The sequence below is a fragment of the Meleagris gallopavo genome, chromosome 6 (assembly GCF_000146605.3).
Source record: "Meleagris gallopavo isolate NT-WF06-2002-E0010 breed Aviagen turkey brand Nicholas breeding stock chromosome 6, Turkey_5.1, whole genome shotgun sequence".
Lineage (NCBI taxonomy): Eukaryota > Metazoa > Chordata > Aves > Galliformes > Phasianidae > Meleagris > Meleagris gallopavo.
The window spans coordinates 6033249-6049729 of record NC_015016.2 but is presented as its reverse complement, the minus strand read 5'-3'; the positions used below and the strand labels follow the sequence as shown (position 1 = coordinate 6049729).

Below are 16481 nucleotides of genomic sequence, written 5' to 3'. Positions count from 1 at the left end.
TGTTTCTTCTTGTTAGCCTTCCCTCTTTCCTTAAAAGCATTCACAGAAAGATTTTTTCAAATTATTCAGTGTATGTCTATGAAGACTTCAGATCTAAATCTGCTTTTTTTTCACCCCTTCCTGTAAACTCTGTTGCTGAGTTGTGGATTTTTTTTATACGTTACTGTTGGAATTTAGCCCAGGCTTCATCAAAATAGTCTGTCAAATAGAGATCCATGGCTCAAAAAAGAAAAGAAAAAAAAAGGAAAGAAAAAATCACAGCAAATTGATAAGCGATTGCAGCTCTGCAGAATTTCTACAAGAAATGCAAATATTCCAGAGGTCTTGTTGTGAGCTTGTCAATGTATATGCTACTGTTACGGCTATTGATCAGCTTGTTCCCAAATAAGTCTTTAACATTCATGAGCCGAAGTTTTCATTCCTGCATAATGCTGCTGAAGTCAATGAAGTTGAATTGTCAGTAGAGTTGTATCTTAACTTTTTGGTTTGTTTCCTATAGCATGTCTTAGACTGTATTTTGTAGGTAATCTGCAGTAACAAGGTAAAGCAAAATGTTAAAAGGGAATTTATGTGCACATTTTTCTGTGTTTATTTTCTTGAAAACCATTGAATAGATAAAGACTTTGAGTCAGTGCTATTTGCACATTCATACTGATGTGAGCTAGGTTATAAGGAGTTTCAGAGTCGGTGATTTGGTCTCTTTAAGCTCCGGGTTGTGAAATACAAAGGTTGTCTTTACTGAAGCGCTTAGAAAAGCTAAATTTGGTATCCTCATGAAGAATGATTTCTGCTATTAGAAGTCAACACTGTCACTTGAGAACATCAGGTGACCTAGACTAGCAGTTGCATATGGGTCTTGGCTATGGGTACCGCTTCTACTCAGTTTTACTTAGGTGTGTGCACATCTACTCATTTTAGTGGTATTATTCTTGCCTTGCAGAAGGGTGAGCAAGAAGAATCACGCCTGTTCTCCCCTACATCATTGTAGAGACTTTATCTATGTAAGTAGCATAAATGTTGAGAATATTAGCCATATTTGTCATTGTTGCAAAGGAAATCTTGGCTTTTTTTCCCCGGTTGAGTTAGAGCAGGTTTGATAAGAGCTGTAGCATTACAGGCAGATGATCAATTTTATCCTTAGAAGTTGTTTTTCTTCCCCAGACAGTGCATTTAAAAAACTAAAAATAAATTCCGTGTCTGGAAAATTTATGACAGAAGTTTGAGCAATTGAAACCCCTAATGAAATTAAAGGCTGTTATGAAATATGAAAACTTTTTTGCTTGTATGTAAGGAAGTAGTCAACCTATATGGCAAATATGGCTTGCTTCTTTCTGTAATAAATTAATTGACACTTCAAAGTGAAAGTAAGGTCTTTTAAAAAATGGGTTTTGAATAGCTTTTATGAATTACTGTCTTCTTTTTAGTACTGTAAAGATGGCTGGATTTGTTTTATTATTTGGCTTCCAGCTTGTAGTTTATTCACTCAGGCAGTTGCATTGGCCTGTAAAGTAAAACAAACAAACAAACAAAAAAAAACAAAAAAACCAAAACAAAACAGTTTGGGTTTGCATTACTCTTACCTCAATCAGGTAGATATTGTCTGTTGTGCTGCAGCTGTTTGTGGCAGTCTTTTTTTCTCCTGAAAAGCGTCAGATGTAATGTAGTGTAGTGAGGCAGAGAAGCAAGTGCCTTTGACCTGTCCTCAAAGTCATGTAGGGGGCACTGAGTGGCTTGCAAATTTTCCTATTTCAAAGATGCGGATAGGAAAAGCTTTCTACTGTAGCAGGTGCTTACTTCCACTGTATTAGCAGAAGAATAATTAGCATGAGTTTTTGAAGAGTTAATCTGTAAAGAGGAAAATTTTGGAACATTTGTTTTATAAATGAGGCAAAATAATGATGTATTCTTGCTTTGTTTTTTTTTCTTGAATGAAAAGCTAGAAAATAATTTTTTTTTAAATTATAGTGTTTGGAGTTAATCAGAGAAATAACGGAGGGGCTGACACTTTTCTTGTTGCTTACAAATTGTAAATTGCAGTTATTTGCAATCATGCTTATAGCTGGCATGGGTTCATGTGCGTAATCAGCTGCTTTTTGAATGCATGTTCCATTGTTCTGTTTTATTTATGGATTCATTTGTGATGAGAAAGACATTATCAAGTTGTTTGGATGAAGCCTTGAAAATGTGTTTTAGGAGTTTTGAATGTCAGCAAGTGCGTGGAGGTTGGGGTACAAACCAGGGCTGTGCACAGCAATGGGCATTTAGGTGGAACAGTTGAAGAGTTTCCATCTTCAGGTTCTTCTTCCTGACTTTATGCATGTGCTAGCAAAAGTCAGGATTGATACAGGCACGTTCCTACTGCCCAGTTGAAATACGGCCAGACCCAAAAGCCCTAAGGTAAGGAGTTTTCCCATTCAGGTTAACATCTGAACCTGTTTGCAGTCTGATCTGCTCCCATTCCTGTTAGAACAGGGGAGTGAATTTCTGCCTCCAGCCTCCTTGGTGCTACTCGTCAGCACTAACCTTCCAATTGACATGAGTTTGCTTATGTGATTATTTTTTCTGAATAGATACAGTCATGTGCCAAGGCCACTACAGGGGATAGTGGGTTGCTCAGGAGAGACTGCCTGTCTTACTTGCTGATTCCCATTTCACTTGCTGAATCCATCTGGGCTCTTTGAGTTTTCGCTTTCTAAAATTTTTGTTCCAGTCCATCCATTACTTTGTATCTTACTCTACTTGAGCTGCTTGCTTTTTTGGAAAGGCATCGGTTGTATGTTTATTAATATACAGCCATGTAGGACTGCAGTCTTTCTTTCACTGAAATATCCATAATACAAATAACTAATTTCTCTGTCTTCCCATTTGTCCCTTATGCTTTTTGGTGAAAGCAATATCTTGACTGAAAACAAGAGCCAAGAGATGAACTTTAACATCATCCAGTTCTTCTTGTTGGATCTCTGAAGGAGACAGTGGGGCTTGTTGTGGGAACAGTAACAAAATCTGGCTGTGGGCTGGCTTCTCAGTCTTATTTGGGGAAGTACCTTGTACTCCCATCTATGCCCATCCCTTCAGGTGCTTAAGACCAGATTGGATGGGACCATGGACAACCTGATCTAGTGCCTGATTTAATGGCTGGTGACCCATGGCAGGGGGTTGGAACTAGATGATCTTTGAGGTCCCTTCCAACCAAGCCATTCTATGATTCTACTATCTTGCTATGTAAGTGAACTTCTTTACTTTTCTTCTCCCTGCTGCTCTCCCCCAGCCATAGCAATTACTGTTTTAACTGAATTTAATTAAATCAGCCACAGTATTCCACAGCGATAATTCAGCTGTGGAAGTGATGCATATTGCAGGACAGTGCCATGCCACAAGCAGCTGTAAATGCTTTCTACACAGGGTTAAAATCCTGTATTGGCTCTCTAAAAAATCATCAAATTTTAAATAGGAAGGAAATAAACGGGTTGGTTAGGTACTAAGCCAGGAGCTTTTAATTAAAAGATGTTTAAACCGATTCTCTCAACTGTCAGAGAATTGAATTCCTGAATTATGTTTGCTAGAGTTGGTGTTGATTTTTATTTTAGTAACACTGTATTTAAGTTCTTTCTGTGCACTGCTGTAGGGGATATAGATGGTAGCTCCTGACAGATTCACCCACAGCTGGCTGAGAACACCACTAGTGATGGATGAATGATGTCTTTGTTAATGCCCCCGTATACATAAATGATGGGCTTTATTTATTTATAAGATGTATCCAATTACACATCTTAGAGCAAACGTCCACCGTTCAGTAAAGCACACAATATTGGCATTAAAAAGGCAATCCCTGAAATCAGTGATCGATGCATTTTCCACACTCTTAGGAGGAGAGATTGAAATAAGAGAGAAACATAAAATTCTGCTAATTCAGATCAGTTCTTTTGGGACCTGGCTCCTTGTTTGTAATGAGTGGTAGAAACTCAATCAAGAAAGCTGTTGTCCCCGCTCCGGCCGTATGTGGAGCTGCTGCTGGGAATGCAGAGCACTGAGGTCACTCTTCCTCATGTCTGGATGGACCAGTCCCACCAGTACAGTGGGTCACGTTCTCTTGGCAGATAGCAATGGCCAAGGTTCATGAAGCTGGTACCCACTGGGATGTGTTTCAGTGAAGCAAACAATCCTAGTTAAGGAAAATTAATGATTTTGCCCTTCGTGTGTAGGACATGCCTTCTTTTCTTTTCCTTGCATGTGCTTGTACTCAATAGCTAGTTCAATTTAGAACTTGAGATATCCAACCAACAGTTGAAACTTCACAGCGCAATCTGCATCAGTTTCTTTTGTCAAGTAGGTTCACTATGCACTGAAATAATTCTTTAGTGTTTAGCTACAACAGAATTAGTCTGGATTCAGATAATGGTGTTAAACACCTTTAGATTTAACTCTACTTCCCCTCTTGTTAGATACCTTCTTCACCTAAAGGCAGGGTAAATACAGGCTCATAGGTGCACTGCGATGTTACCCCTGCTTTTCCTATGGTAACTCATTTATATTGAAATGTTCCAAGTTACAGTGACGGCACAGATATATAATAAAAGCAAAACCTGAGTCTTCCAACCTATTGATGAGCAGAAGACTCCTGTCCAGCCCTTGATTCCTGCCTGCTTTTGCCCCTTCTGCCTTGTGCACCATTCTCTCCTGATGGTGACAGCCCAGAAGCTTATTAAGCCCCTCTCCAGAGGCAGGGGGTAGTAAGCATGGCTTGTTCCTTGCTTTCAATTCCTGTGAAGTGTAGCAAACATACTTGTTTCTAATTCCGTCCTGCTGGCTGTTTTTGAAATGTGTTTTCATGCTGGATATGATACTTCTGCAAGAATTTATATTCTCAGCAAGGTTTAGCAAGACAGAATTGCAACTACTAGGCAAATCATTTAGAGTTCAGCTTGGTTTCTAGGAACAGAGGCTTGGTAGTTATTTTTCACTGGTTTCTGTGCTATTACATTGTTGTGATAATCTTGGCAGGGATCTGTCATTCTGCGTTGGTATAATTGAAACTTGTTTTCCCCGAGGAATCACTCTGCTGTTTGTTTTATTTGTTTACTGACATTGACAGAGATCCTAATGGCTTTTAAAACCCAATTTGTGCATCGCTGAATATCCTCCAAAGAGGAAAATAAAATTAAATTTATCAGCAAGATAGGGTCCTCTGTGCAGTGCTGTAGCTGGGTCTAAGACTCCACCTGAGCACCTCACTTTGGGTCAAGAAATGTCACGAGGAGCCTTTTGTGAGACACATCTTCTCTGTTTCTGATTCTGTCTTCAGGGATTTTGCCATTAAGGACAAATAACAAGTTGTTTAGGGCCTCGGTATAAATTGACCGCGTTTGCTTTGTGTGAAGTAAGATATTTTTTCAGCTTTTGTTAAAAATGAGGTTAAACGAACAAAATAATATCACAGTAAAATTCCCTTTTTAGGAGGATGTACAGAATGGTGTTACTGTGATAGATCATATGACTGTGCTGCTATTATTATGATAGATTAGGGTAATTAAGTGTGTAGATTTATTTTTTAAATATAAGATATTGAAGTATTTATGCATTCATTTAATTTTAAATCTTTAAAGAATTTCAGTGAGATACTTGAACTACTGAAGCTTGTAATACCTTGCTGAATTGTGGTTGTGGATAGATGTATGGCTTGTTGGATGTCATGCTCCAGAGGAGCACGTACACAAATAAATAATGAAGCACTGGACAGAAAGCCAGGAACACGATGAGGAAGGGTAAATTTCTTATAAAGACTAAAGAATGTGTAGGGTATTTTTTTTTCCCACTACCTCCAGATCTATGATTTTTAATTGGATAGAGATTTATGTAATTTTTATTTTGCTGAATTGATTTAGACCATCTCTAATTACCTTCTGACACGCTTCCTTGTCATTCAAGCATATAGGGATGCTCAGGTTCCAGTGAACTCTGATTGTGAACGTTGTGAGGAGTAAGTTTGGAAAATATTGCTAGAGATACAGGGAGAGAGCCCAGACCATCTGACTTCCCCTCCTCATTCTCATGGCTTGGTTCAGTAGTGCAAATCTGTACAATATGTGCTTTCAATCTGATCTGTGTGTTCTTTTGCATTGCAGTGCCCAAAACAAGGATTTTGGCTACAGGTGGAGCATCCCATAATAAAAAAATTTTACAGGTAAGTAGAAAATTAAAGTAGATGATTATATCTACATTTTTATTTCGGCATATAGAATCCAAATCACTTTAACTGTATGGGAAGGTTTGGGTATAGGATTGTGAAACTGCTTCAGGTTATTGGGATTTTTCCTCAGGTTTGTTTTGGAGACTAATGCTAACATTGTATTGAACTTTAGATTTATTTTATGTGTGTGTATATATATATTTACACCTCACTAGTTTTATGGATGTGTATCTGAAACACTGGTGATTTCCAGCTCTCGTTGCTTATGTCAAATCAATTAGCAAAGAAACCAAGAAGAGACTTGATAAGATACCTGAGATGTTTATAGTTTTTGTCATTAAAGTCAGTACTGGACTTTAGACTGAAACTGGAGAGGGATTACCCTAGTGCTGGACACTCAAACAAATAAATCCACCGAAGAAGAACCACTCTAAACCCTGTCCCTGTTGTTTTTGAACATGTATTTCTTATTGGCATTGTGTCATATATTAGTAGAGCTCCTTTTCTTCTGGGTAGTCTCTCCTCCCTCTTCCCATCTTCCTCATCTGATGCTGTTGCTGCACAGCTAACACTGGTTAAGATCCTTTGTCCCGAGAATATCCTGAGTTTATTCCACTGAGTGCATCAATAAGCTTCTCTTTGACTAGAGGCTCAGTGAGCTTGGGGATGGGCAACTACACCACAAAGCTCAGGAGTTAGTCAGCACAGGGTGAATTGTGTTCTCTGGATACCAATCCATTTCCATTAGTAATAGAAACTCTTGAGGCCAGCCTCAGCTACACACCATGTTCTTTGGTGAGCACGGTTGTACAAAGTGAATGCGATCTGTTCTGCAAAATGTGAGTTGGAATAAATGGAGATTGAAAAGCAAAGACCTCACTTTCTCCTAAGGCATCTAAAATGTGTGTTTGTAGAGCCATAGGATATAGAGCTCATTGGGACACAAAGGACAGATTTGGAATGTTTTGCCTGTAGATGTCACTTCATCTGCTTTGGTTATTTTGCTCAAGAAGCTGATGTTGGAAAATTAACTGGTATGTTAATGGCTTAAAATATTGGTCCCCACTGAAATAGTTCTACTATTTCTTAGCGTACTAAGAGTATGTTAAGAAAGAGATTGAATTAATAGATATTTTCTCTTAAAGCAATATTTAGATACTAGGAGGGTCTCCTTGCTGTGAGGGCTGAGAACAGAATGTTTTTGTAACTTGTAATTTTAAAATAGCTGAAAATTTGTGGTCATGAGAGTGATTCCTGTGGTGCTTGCTCTTCAAGTGTAGTAATAGAGCTGCTTTTAAAACTCATTAGAAGTGTCTTAAAATAATATGATCAATACGGTTTCGTCCACTTAATTCAATCACTGGTTAATTGGATCCTCCTTTTTAATTTAATCAAAACCTCAGAAACCATATCAGTTGCATGAAGAATAACGGCTTCCGCCCTTATCATGGTCAATTTTGGATAATTTGTTCCAGGGTTACAAAAGAGTATCATTTAATTAATCAACATTCAGTAACTCCTGTATTTTACATAGCAAAGAAGGCAACTTAGGAAAATGTGCTTAAAAAAAAAAAAATACAGCTATAGCAGAGCAGTTTTCTTCACTATTCTGGGAAGCTTCTTATAACATATGTGGGCCTGATTAATGACCACATGAAACATAGTGAAATATTTGTAACAGTAAAACCTTTAACAGTTTCTTTTAAAATTATTCGTGAGAGAGATCGTGGTTTCAAGTAATGTACTGAATATATGAACTTTTAATAATTTTAATTTCATAATCATGTGACACAAAAGGTAGTTATTATTTGTACGATTGCAGTACTTATTAGCATTACTGAATAGAGCTGCATTGTATAAGACTCTGGAGAGGTGCAACACAAAAGACCTCTGTTCAAGGAAATTTAAAATTCAAGCATAAGGCAAGGAATACCTATGTGAGATGAAGAGATGAACAGATGGGGAATGTGGTGAAATCATACAGGACGGGATGGATATTTGAACCTTGCACTCTGTGACCTTATTTCCAGAGGGCTTTTTAATGGATACAGTGGTTAATTTTCCATTTATCCCCTAACAGTGAAGCTCACTGTTTGTTCAGTTCTTGCTTACTAACAGAAGTTAGGCAGTACTGACACTGCAGTATGAACAGAAAAGAGCATAAAAAGTGTGTAAGATGAGGCTATTACTGGATTCTAATTAGCAACTTAATGGCTTTTGTTTCAGATAACAAAATCTGTGATTATCTAAGGTTTTTATTTGCAAATCTCTCTCAAACTTTCAGAGAAAGAGACAAAATCCTTTAAAAACGTTGCATATCTTTTTTACTGTAGCATATGAATTGAATTCCTTAGTCATCTTCTATGAGGCCATGGGGCCCAGGATGAACCCTGGGCCCCATCTTGAGGCATATCACACCACATGTGCGGGACAACAGGGGGATCAGGCCTAGCCAGTATTTTGGGGTGTAGGAGCACAGTCCTCATGAGGAGCAGCTGATGGAGCTGGGATTGTTTGGTCTGGCGAGCAGGAGGCTGAGGGGTGACCTTATTGCACTCTACAACTGACTGAAGGGAGCTTGCGGTGGGGTGGGAGCTGGCCTCTTCTCCCTTGTAACTAGCAATAGGACTAGAGAGAATGGTCTCAATTTGTGCCGGGGGAGATTCAGGTTGGATGTTAGGAAATACTTCTCCGAGAGAGTGGTCAGGTACTGGACTGGGCTGTAGAGGGAGGTGGTAGAGTCATGAACCTGTAGATGTTCAAGAAACATTTCTATTTGTACTGGGAGGCATGGTTTAGTGGGAACTGTTGGTGATAGGCAGATGATTGGACTGGGTGATCTTAGAGATCTTTTCCAACCTCAGTGATTCTATGATTCTGTTCTATGATCAGCAGGGTTGTGAATCCCTGGATGGGGTTTTGCTGGTCACAAATCTGATTGGTTTGTGTTTGTGGACACTGTGACCTTATTTTAAATTCTTATATACTGATGTAAATCAGGTGATAAACTTCTGAATTGCTGCTTGCTTGTTGTGTGGCCTGAGGGACACCTACAAGCCTTGGGGAGATTAAACAAAAATATCTATTTAATTTGGAAAGAATAAGTTGAGAATATTTTCAGTAAAGCGTTCTTGAATATTCTGTGTCCCTGTCCAAATTTGTCTTATTTTCCCTCCACAATATCTTATGTTCTTAAAACTACATTGTTAGTAAGAGTGCATACACTCAGTAAATGCGAGATGCTGGTGTAGATTTCAGTGCAGTGGGTGGAATGGTGCATGGTGGAATAACTTAGTATCTGTCAGATATCAAAACAGATTCTTTTCATGTATTATTTTCTTTGTACTGCCAAACCAAGCTGAGAACACATAGCCTTGCTTTGTCTTCATAGCTAAGGATTACTCAAACGCAGGAAAACTCCTGGTATGTGTAAAGCCTGTGAGATCAGGTCATGCTTCATTCTTCTGCTAACCCTAATGTAATGGGAGTGCTGGAAGCAAAGACAAGTGGTTTAGCAAACTGTAGCTTTTATGCTATCAAAGTTGAGAACTGGGGAGCCATGGCTGGTTCCTTTCTCCTTCCTTTCTGCTTGAGTCAGCCATACAAGTGATGGAGGAAAAAAGGCATCAGTTGCAGGTTCCCAAATGGATATCCCTGATGCAGGCCTTCAGCATGGGCAGACTGTGTGGGCTCATGAGAGAGATGATGCTTGAAGTTAGAATCCTCTAGACTTTCAAGAAAGAGATCTGAGGAGAAGTGGGACTTAATCTCCTGGCTGTAGTTGCATCTCTAGATCAGATTTACAAATACTCCATTGTGTCACAAGTTCAGGAGACTCAGTGTTGTCTCTGGTACTTTTTTCCATGGATACCCAAATGCTCTGCTGGAGTGTATATAATCTGTCTGTTTTCCTGTGCAGTAATAGGGATTGCTTATCCTTTGTATTTCATGAACATGCATAACTGATACTCTGATACTTCCCAGGTCCTGTCTGATGTGTTCAATGCTCCAGTGTACACTATTGATACAGCCAACTCTGCTTGTTTAGGAAGTGCTTACAGAGCGATTCATGGTAAGACTGTAAGGAGATACTTCTGAGTGGTCTAGATGTTTAATTTCAGTTGGTTAATACTTGGGATTAATGTTATTGAAAATGAGAGGGGAATAAAACTGGATGAATCTGACTGGAAGGTCACTGAGGTCAAAGCAAGGGGGAAGTTGCTTTAATACTCTTGGATCGAGCTGCTTCTTAATCAGGGGATAAGGCCTGGAAGCTGCTGAGATTGGCAGGTTAGAGTCTAGGAGCTTTATGTGTTGTTTTGTTATCTGAGTGGCTGAAGTGGTCTAACAAACTAAAGATCCATCCTAGCAAAGAGGTTCCAAGACAACAGAGACGACAAGTCCAGGAATACTGCTGGCCAAGTAAATGTTTCTAAACCTATATATCTTCCAGCTTTTAAATGTCAAGACATACAGTATACAAGCCTACTGGGCTTCACACTCGAGCTGTGTGCACTTTGTCTTGTAAAAGCATAAATCCTGGGATGCTTTTAGGTTACCCAGTCATTCTGTTCATTGTACCATATCACTCAGTGTGATGCAACAGTCCAAGACCCAGATTTAAAGTGTTAATGAACTTGTATTTATTAATGCATGCAGTGCTATGTTTAGGTTAGGCCCTCAGCCATTTAAGTGTTCAATCTCAGACAGGACATTCTAATAAAGTATTGTTTAAAGTAAGTTTCTAATACATTATTGCTAAACAAGTTAAGGAATGGGGATCAAATTCTGAAGTAATTGTGTAGGCCAACTGTTCTTAACCTCTGTTTTTCTGATTAGAAGCTTTAGGATTTGGCCCTTACTCATAGAATCACTAAGATTGGAAAAGACCACTGAAATCATCTCGTCCAACCATCAGCCCATCACCATCACTGTGCTCAATAAACCAGAAATGGCTAGCTCCTGTAAAGATTCATATAAGATCCATGCCATTGCACATGCATGGAAGAGAAAACATCAGTCATGAGGAAAAATCAGCCAAGTTGTAATTTTAGAAGCAAGTTCTGCTGTCACATTATACCATGTGAAGACTACATGCTCTCTTGCATTTGAAGAAGCACAGCCAAAAGTTTGAGTCAGTATGTTTAACACACACAACTTGCTCTCTGCTTTATTTCCGGACAAGTCACAGGGATTCTGTCAGGCAAAGCATGGCAGAGCAGTGTAAGCAGTACAGTAAGGTTATCAGTGTGTTTAAGCCATAATGGGACTATTTTTTGCACCTTGGAGGCTAAATCTCCAAACTCTGTGCTCAAACTTTGCCTACTGCTTCAGCAGTCACCAAAAGCTTTCCAGTGCATAATGCTACAAGCAAACTTTTTGTCCCTGAATACAAGTGGAATGTAGAGCCATCATTAAAGTTTTTTTCAGTGATTTCATATGTATGGAAGATATAAAATCGCTCTGCCAGTTTGGCATGTGGAATCTTGAAGCTTGGTTGACAGAGCATTTGAGGGAGGATTTCAGATGCTGTGCTGTCACAGGGACTCCTTAGCTCAGGTGCTCTGCCAGCCAAGCCCTGGGGGCATGCCTTGTGTGTTTCTAAATGGCATTTTTCAGATGACTCACTTTTGACCAGGGAAAGGAATTTAGTATAAGCAAAGACTTCCTAATATAAATGAAATATTGATGGCAGTGGCTCTTTAATCCCATTAGACTGTACATCTGGTTACAAGTAGGGTTTTCCACAGTTCACCTGGGGTACTTACAGTTGTAACAAGGAACTCCTAAAAGGGTGTGATCCACTTGCAAAGCAACATGTTGTGGTAGTAGGACTCTGTTGTTATTCTGCTTCCTTATATATCAGTGTGTTTAATGATTTGTAACATGCTTTCTTGACACTCTTTTCCCTTCCTTTTTAGTTTAGTCACATTTTGTCCTTGAATCTTTTGCTTCCACATATTTCCACTGCTGTTTACTATACTGTTGTAACCATAAATAATTACTGATATTGTTGAATAGCATTTCTGCTGCTTGCCTATTCTCCAGGGCATGTATTGAGTGATTGGCAAAAACTCAATCACAGCATCCCCACTTCCCAGGCTAGTGCACTGGAATGTAAGATTTTTTGCCGTTTATCCTTCAATCCTGAATGCTGACCTGACCGGGGAAGATCAATATAAGGTATTAATTTGCCAGGGAGTCAAGGCACATCCCTCATCTTGCTTTTTGCATTGATCAGGATTGTGATTCTCGTTGCAGGACTTGTAGCTGAGACAAATGTGCCCTTGGCTGATGTTGTGAAATTAGCACCAGAGCCCAGATTGGCTGTTACACCAACTGCTGGGGCTGAGGAGGTGAGCAAGCTTGGGAATGTCATTTTTCTTTTCATTTTCTGTCTGCTTCAAAATGTAGTAGTATACTAATTTTTCTAGTGAAATGGATTAATCTAAGTAATATTTTGTTGCACAACTCTTAATTCTTATTGTGAAAGTTGATTTAATTTGGGGAGATGGCAGGTGTAATGATGTAGTAATCTGCATGATCACCCTCTCTATGTCTGAGAGAATGATTTTTTTTTTTCCTTAACTGGGTGTGATTGGAGAGCAAAAGCGACTTCCTAAACAGATTGAGTTTGGATACACATCAGGTTGTAACTGATAGTAATTGACAAAACAGTCTTTACTTGCTTGCAGGCTGCAGTATTGAGAAAGGCATGGTGGTGGTGCTTTCCAGATCTTCAACAGTGGGCAGCAATGCTGTGTCTTTTCTTGTAGCTCTCAGTTGGAAAAGCTGAAAGCATGCCAGCTTGGAGAATTCAGTACTCACAGGTCTTTGGTATTTTGCTCATCCTGGGAATTTCAGCTTATCTGAAGGTGAAACTTGTGCTTCTTTGGGCCACATATATTAAGCAAGACAAGTGGTCATTGTTGCTAATGGCACCATTTCTGCCTGTATTCCTGCCCACGAAGGACTTGTCTTGGGCTTTACAGTGCTACCTCACACCTCTCACTACCAAATGTCAGATGCCTTAATTTACAACAGCTTTTGCAATTTTATGTCAGCTAATAAATTTAAAAATGCAACATTGCTAGATTCCTGGAGAATATGAGTTTAAAGAAGCAAAGATGAGTCTAGCTCCATCTTCAGCTGTGTATCAGGACGGCCTTACATACTCTATTTGTGATGTTTGGTTATGCCCTAACTACAGGCAACAAGGTTTTAAAGCTTTTATTTAAACTGGGAAATTAATGATCTGCCAAAACTACTAACTCCCAGCTACATATGTACTGGAGCACCAGATATCATCATGAGTAATAATAGAAATGATCATGCTGCATTGTGCCTGCCAGCATATTATTTAATTATTAACTGAGATGGAGGAGCTCAGTAATCGAATAGAAGTCCCCTTCAGAAATATTAAGACATTGAATAATTTAAACTTGATTGATCTGATCTCATTTACTCAACTTTCCCCCCTCATTCTGAAAGATAAGTAACAGCAATGGCCTGTGTCGCATCTGTTGCAGCTGGAGGCTCCTGTGGGGGCTTCAGGAGCAGCTCCCTGGTGTCTGATCCAGCCTCACGTTGCTGCCTCATACCCCCCAAAATGCTCACTGCTGGAGAGCTGACAGGCTGCTTTGGTGGAGGTGCAGAGTGCTCTGAGACCTGCTGGTGACCCCCAGTGCTGCTTCAGCTATAAAGCTCAAGGGCAGGGGATACAGCTGTCATTCACAGAGGACTTGCAAGAGCAGCAAGCACCTTGTGCCCCTGCAGGGGCCAGCAAGCCTAGCTGGAAAAAACAGTGGGGAATTCATTTGCCTCTTCCTATTTTACTGTCTGCATAAAATGGCCTGGAAGCTAAAAGAGTTAATTATCTCCCTCTCGATACTTTTCTTCTCCTTTTCCACTTGGTTAGACCTGGCTCTCATAGCATATCTTTTTATTGGTTTTAAATGATGTACAGCAGAGAATTATTGCCCCAGTAGATAGAAGTGAATGATAGAGAAGGCAGCGGCTGAACAGCGTGTGAAGGAATAACTGTTCCTGTGCTTCAGCTTAGCTTGCCAGCTTCATTCCATTAAGAGCTGCTTCTTGCAATTACGTATTCCACACAATTTTTTTTCTTCCTGTCTTATAATTTTACAGTTGATGGTGGATTCCCTGGCTAGTTTCATGGCTGTGAAACTGCAGAAAGCCAGAGGGGCCTGTCAGTAATACAGTGTGTTAGCACGAACAGTGCAGTAAAAATTCATAATGTGATGAGTCAGTTTGATTCTGTTTCTTACAGAGCTGCAGCTCCCTGTCCATCCAATTTCATTCTGTTGAGTTTAGAGGCTTTCACCTAAATGACGGTTCTTTTTATAAACTTCAAAGTCATCCTGAGGTTAGGTTCTGTCTCACTGAGGAGCTCTTCTGAAAGAATCTGGCTAACCAATATGAAATTGCCTGGACCACTTCCCTACATTTTCTGGACAGCTACAGTTAAATCTTGGCAGAGTGGAGAAAAAACAGGTCATAACACAGCAATCTGGTCTAGTTTTGTCCTTTCTTCTTGGTGTAGATTGGAGGCAACATGTGCTACATCCTTAGAAGGAGAAAAACCTCCTATAGACAGAGGTCAGATGCAACAGTTTGATGTGGCCTCCTCTTTGATGCCAAGGCCTAGGCATATAGCAGAACTTCCCAGGAACACGACATGCAAGAAATGTTTCTTTGATTGCCAAATGATTATTTGTGATAATGAGTGTGATTTCATAAAGGGGGGGCAGGGCACAAAAAACAATTCTTCAGATTCACTTAAGCTGACAGCCAGGTAAAATGAAGTCACAAGATGGGAAACGTAGTTCTTGTTATGTGTGACGGTTAGTAGCTAGTGGAAACTGAAGTCCCGTAAGTTGCAAGTTGTCTGGCAAAAATGTGACTTTATGTTAATAGCAGACCGTCCTGCCTGGAAATGACCATACTAAAGAGAACCGTTTCTGTGGCTGACGCTTCAGCTGAACATGATTTCACAATATATTTGTAGGCTATGGAGGCTTCTGCACCCTGAGCTTATTTATAATTATGTAGACACCCACATGGATCAGAAGGTCTTCTGGTGGTAGCCACCGTGGTGATAACCTTTGGTCATGACTCAAGCAGACTAGTTGAAGTTAGTCATCTGTAGGTTAAACTGATGAATTCCTTATTCTTTTTTTCATATTTTCAGAATAACAAAAGCTAAAGTCATCTAACCTCTCTGGAGTCTTTTCATCCCCAAGGAAAAAGATTAATCAGAAATACTAGGCAAGACAGAAATGACCAGGAGATTATAGAGCAGTAAATATATGCTAACAGACAGAAAGGATCCATTATTGTGGCATTAGAATTCAGCTCTATTCTAGTAATCTGTTAAACAGAGATGGTTGGCTTGTTGTTTAATTAAGCAAAAAAGCAGGAGAGGAATCATGATTATGTGGGGTTGGTGACTTATGTTTATACAAACCAAATACCTATAACATAGTGTTTGATTTATTGTAACACTTTATATTATAGGGTTTTGCAGGGAGGAGGGATGACACAATTCACTACCTCTGGATATATAATCTTTGATTGCACTATTGAGGGCACTGAGGGCCATAGTTCAGTGGGCATGGTGGGGATGGGCTGATGGTCGGACTAGATGATTTTAGAGGTCTTTCCCAACCTTAACAATTCTACGGTTCTATGGTTCTATTGACCCTATTGAAAAGTATCAATTCTGCAAACATTCAAGAAGGAAAAATGTGGGCCTACAGGTTTTCTTGACTTTGGTGATGTGCTTTGTAAGCATGTGTGTTTGTAGAAGTGACCCTGTTACCCAGGAAAGTTATAGCGACCTATTTATTGATTTAAAATAATGATATTTTTGTTGAATTAGATATTTGGGGGTGAGATGTTTTCTGAAATTGGCTTAGGTTGCTAATTTAGTGCATTGCAGATCATAATAATACAAGTATGGAAATATGATAATAGGTTTTGATGGAAGTTTGATTAAAGTGACTTGGGTAACCAATAAGTTTCAGGCTATTAAACTGTTTCAGATATGCTTACAAAATGAATATGTGAAAGAAATGAAGGGACAATTGGGGTGTGGTTCCTTGCAGTCATCTTGAGGGTATTTCTGGACACCATCATGTTCTTTCTGCCCTAAACATATCCTTTTTGAGTTAAAAAAGGTGAACTACTGTGATGATTTTAAAATAAAATATCTGTATCTCTCAATTTCTTAAGCATATCTCTGAAGTAATTTGAATTTAGTTTAAAGGAAAAA

At 39.3% G+C, this 16481-nt stretch overlaps 1 protein-coding gene across 1 annotated transcript in view; it reads left to right on the top strand.

Annotated features, from left to right (window-relative positions):
- The window catches only part of XYLB (xylulokinase), an 80629-nt gene that overhangs the window by 58866 nt on the left and 5282 nt on the right, over window positions 1-16481 (top strand). The window contains 3 exon segments of the mRNA XM_003206944.4: window positions 6123-6181; window positions 10172-10259; window positions 12449-12543. Coding sequence (XP_003206992.1) covers window positions 6123-6181; window positions 10172-10259; window positions 12449-12543 — 242 coding nt within the window.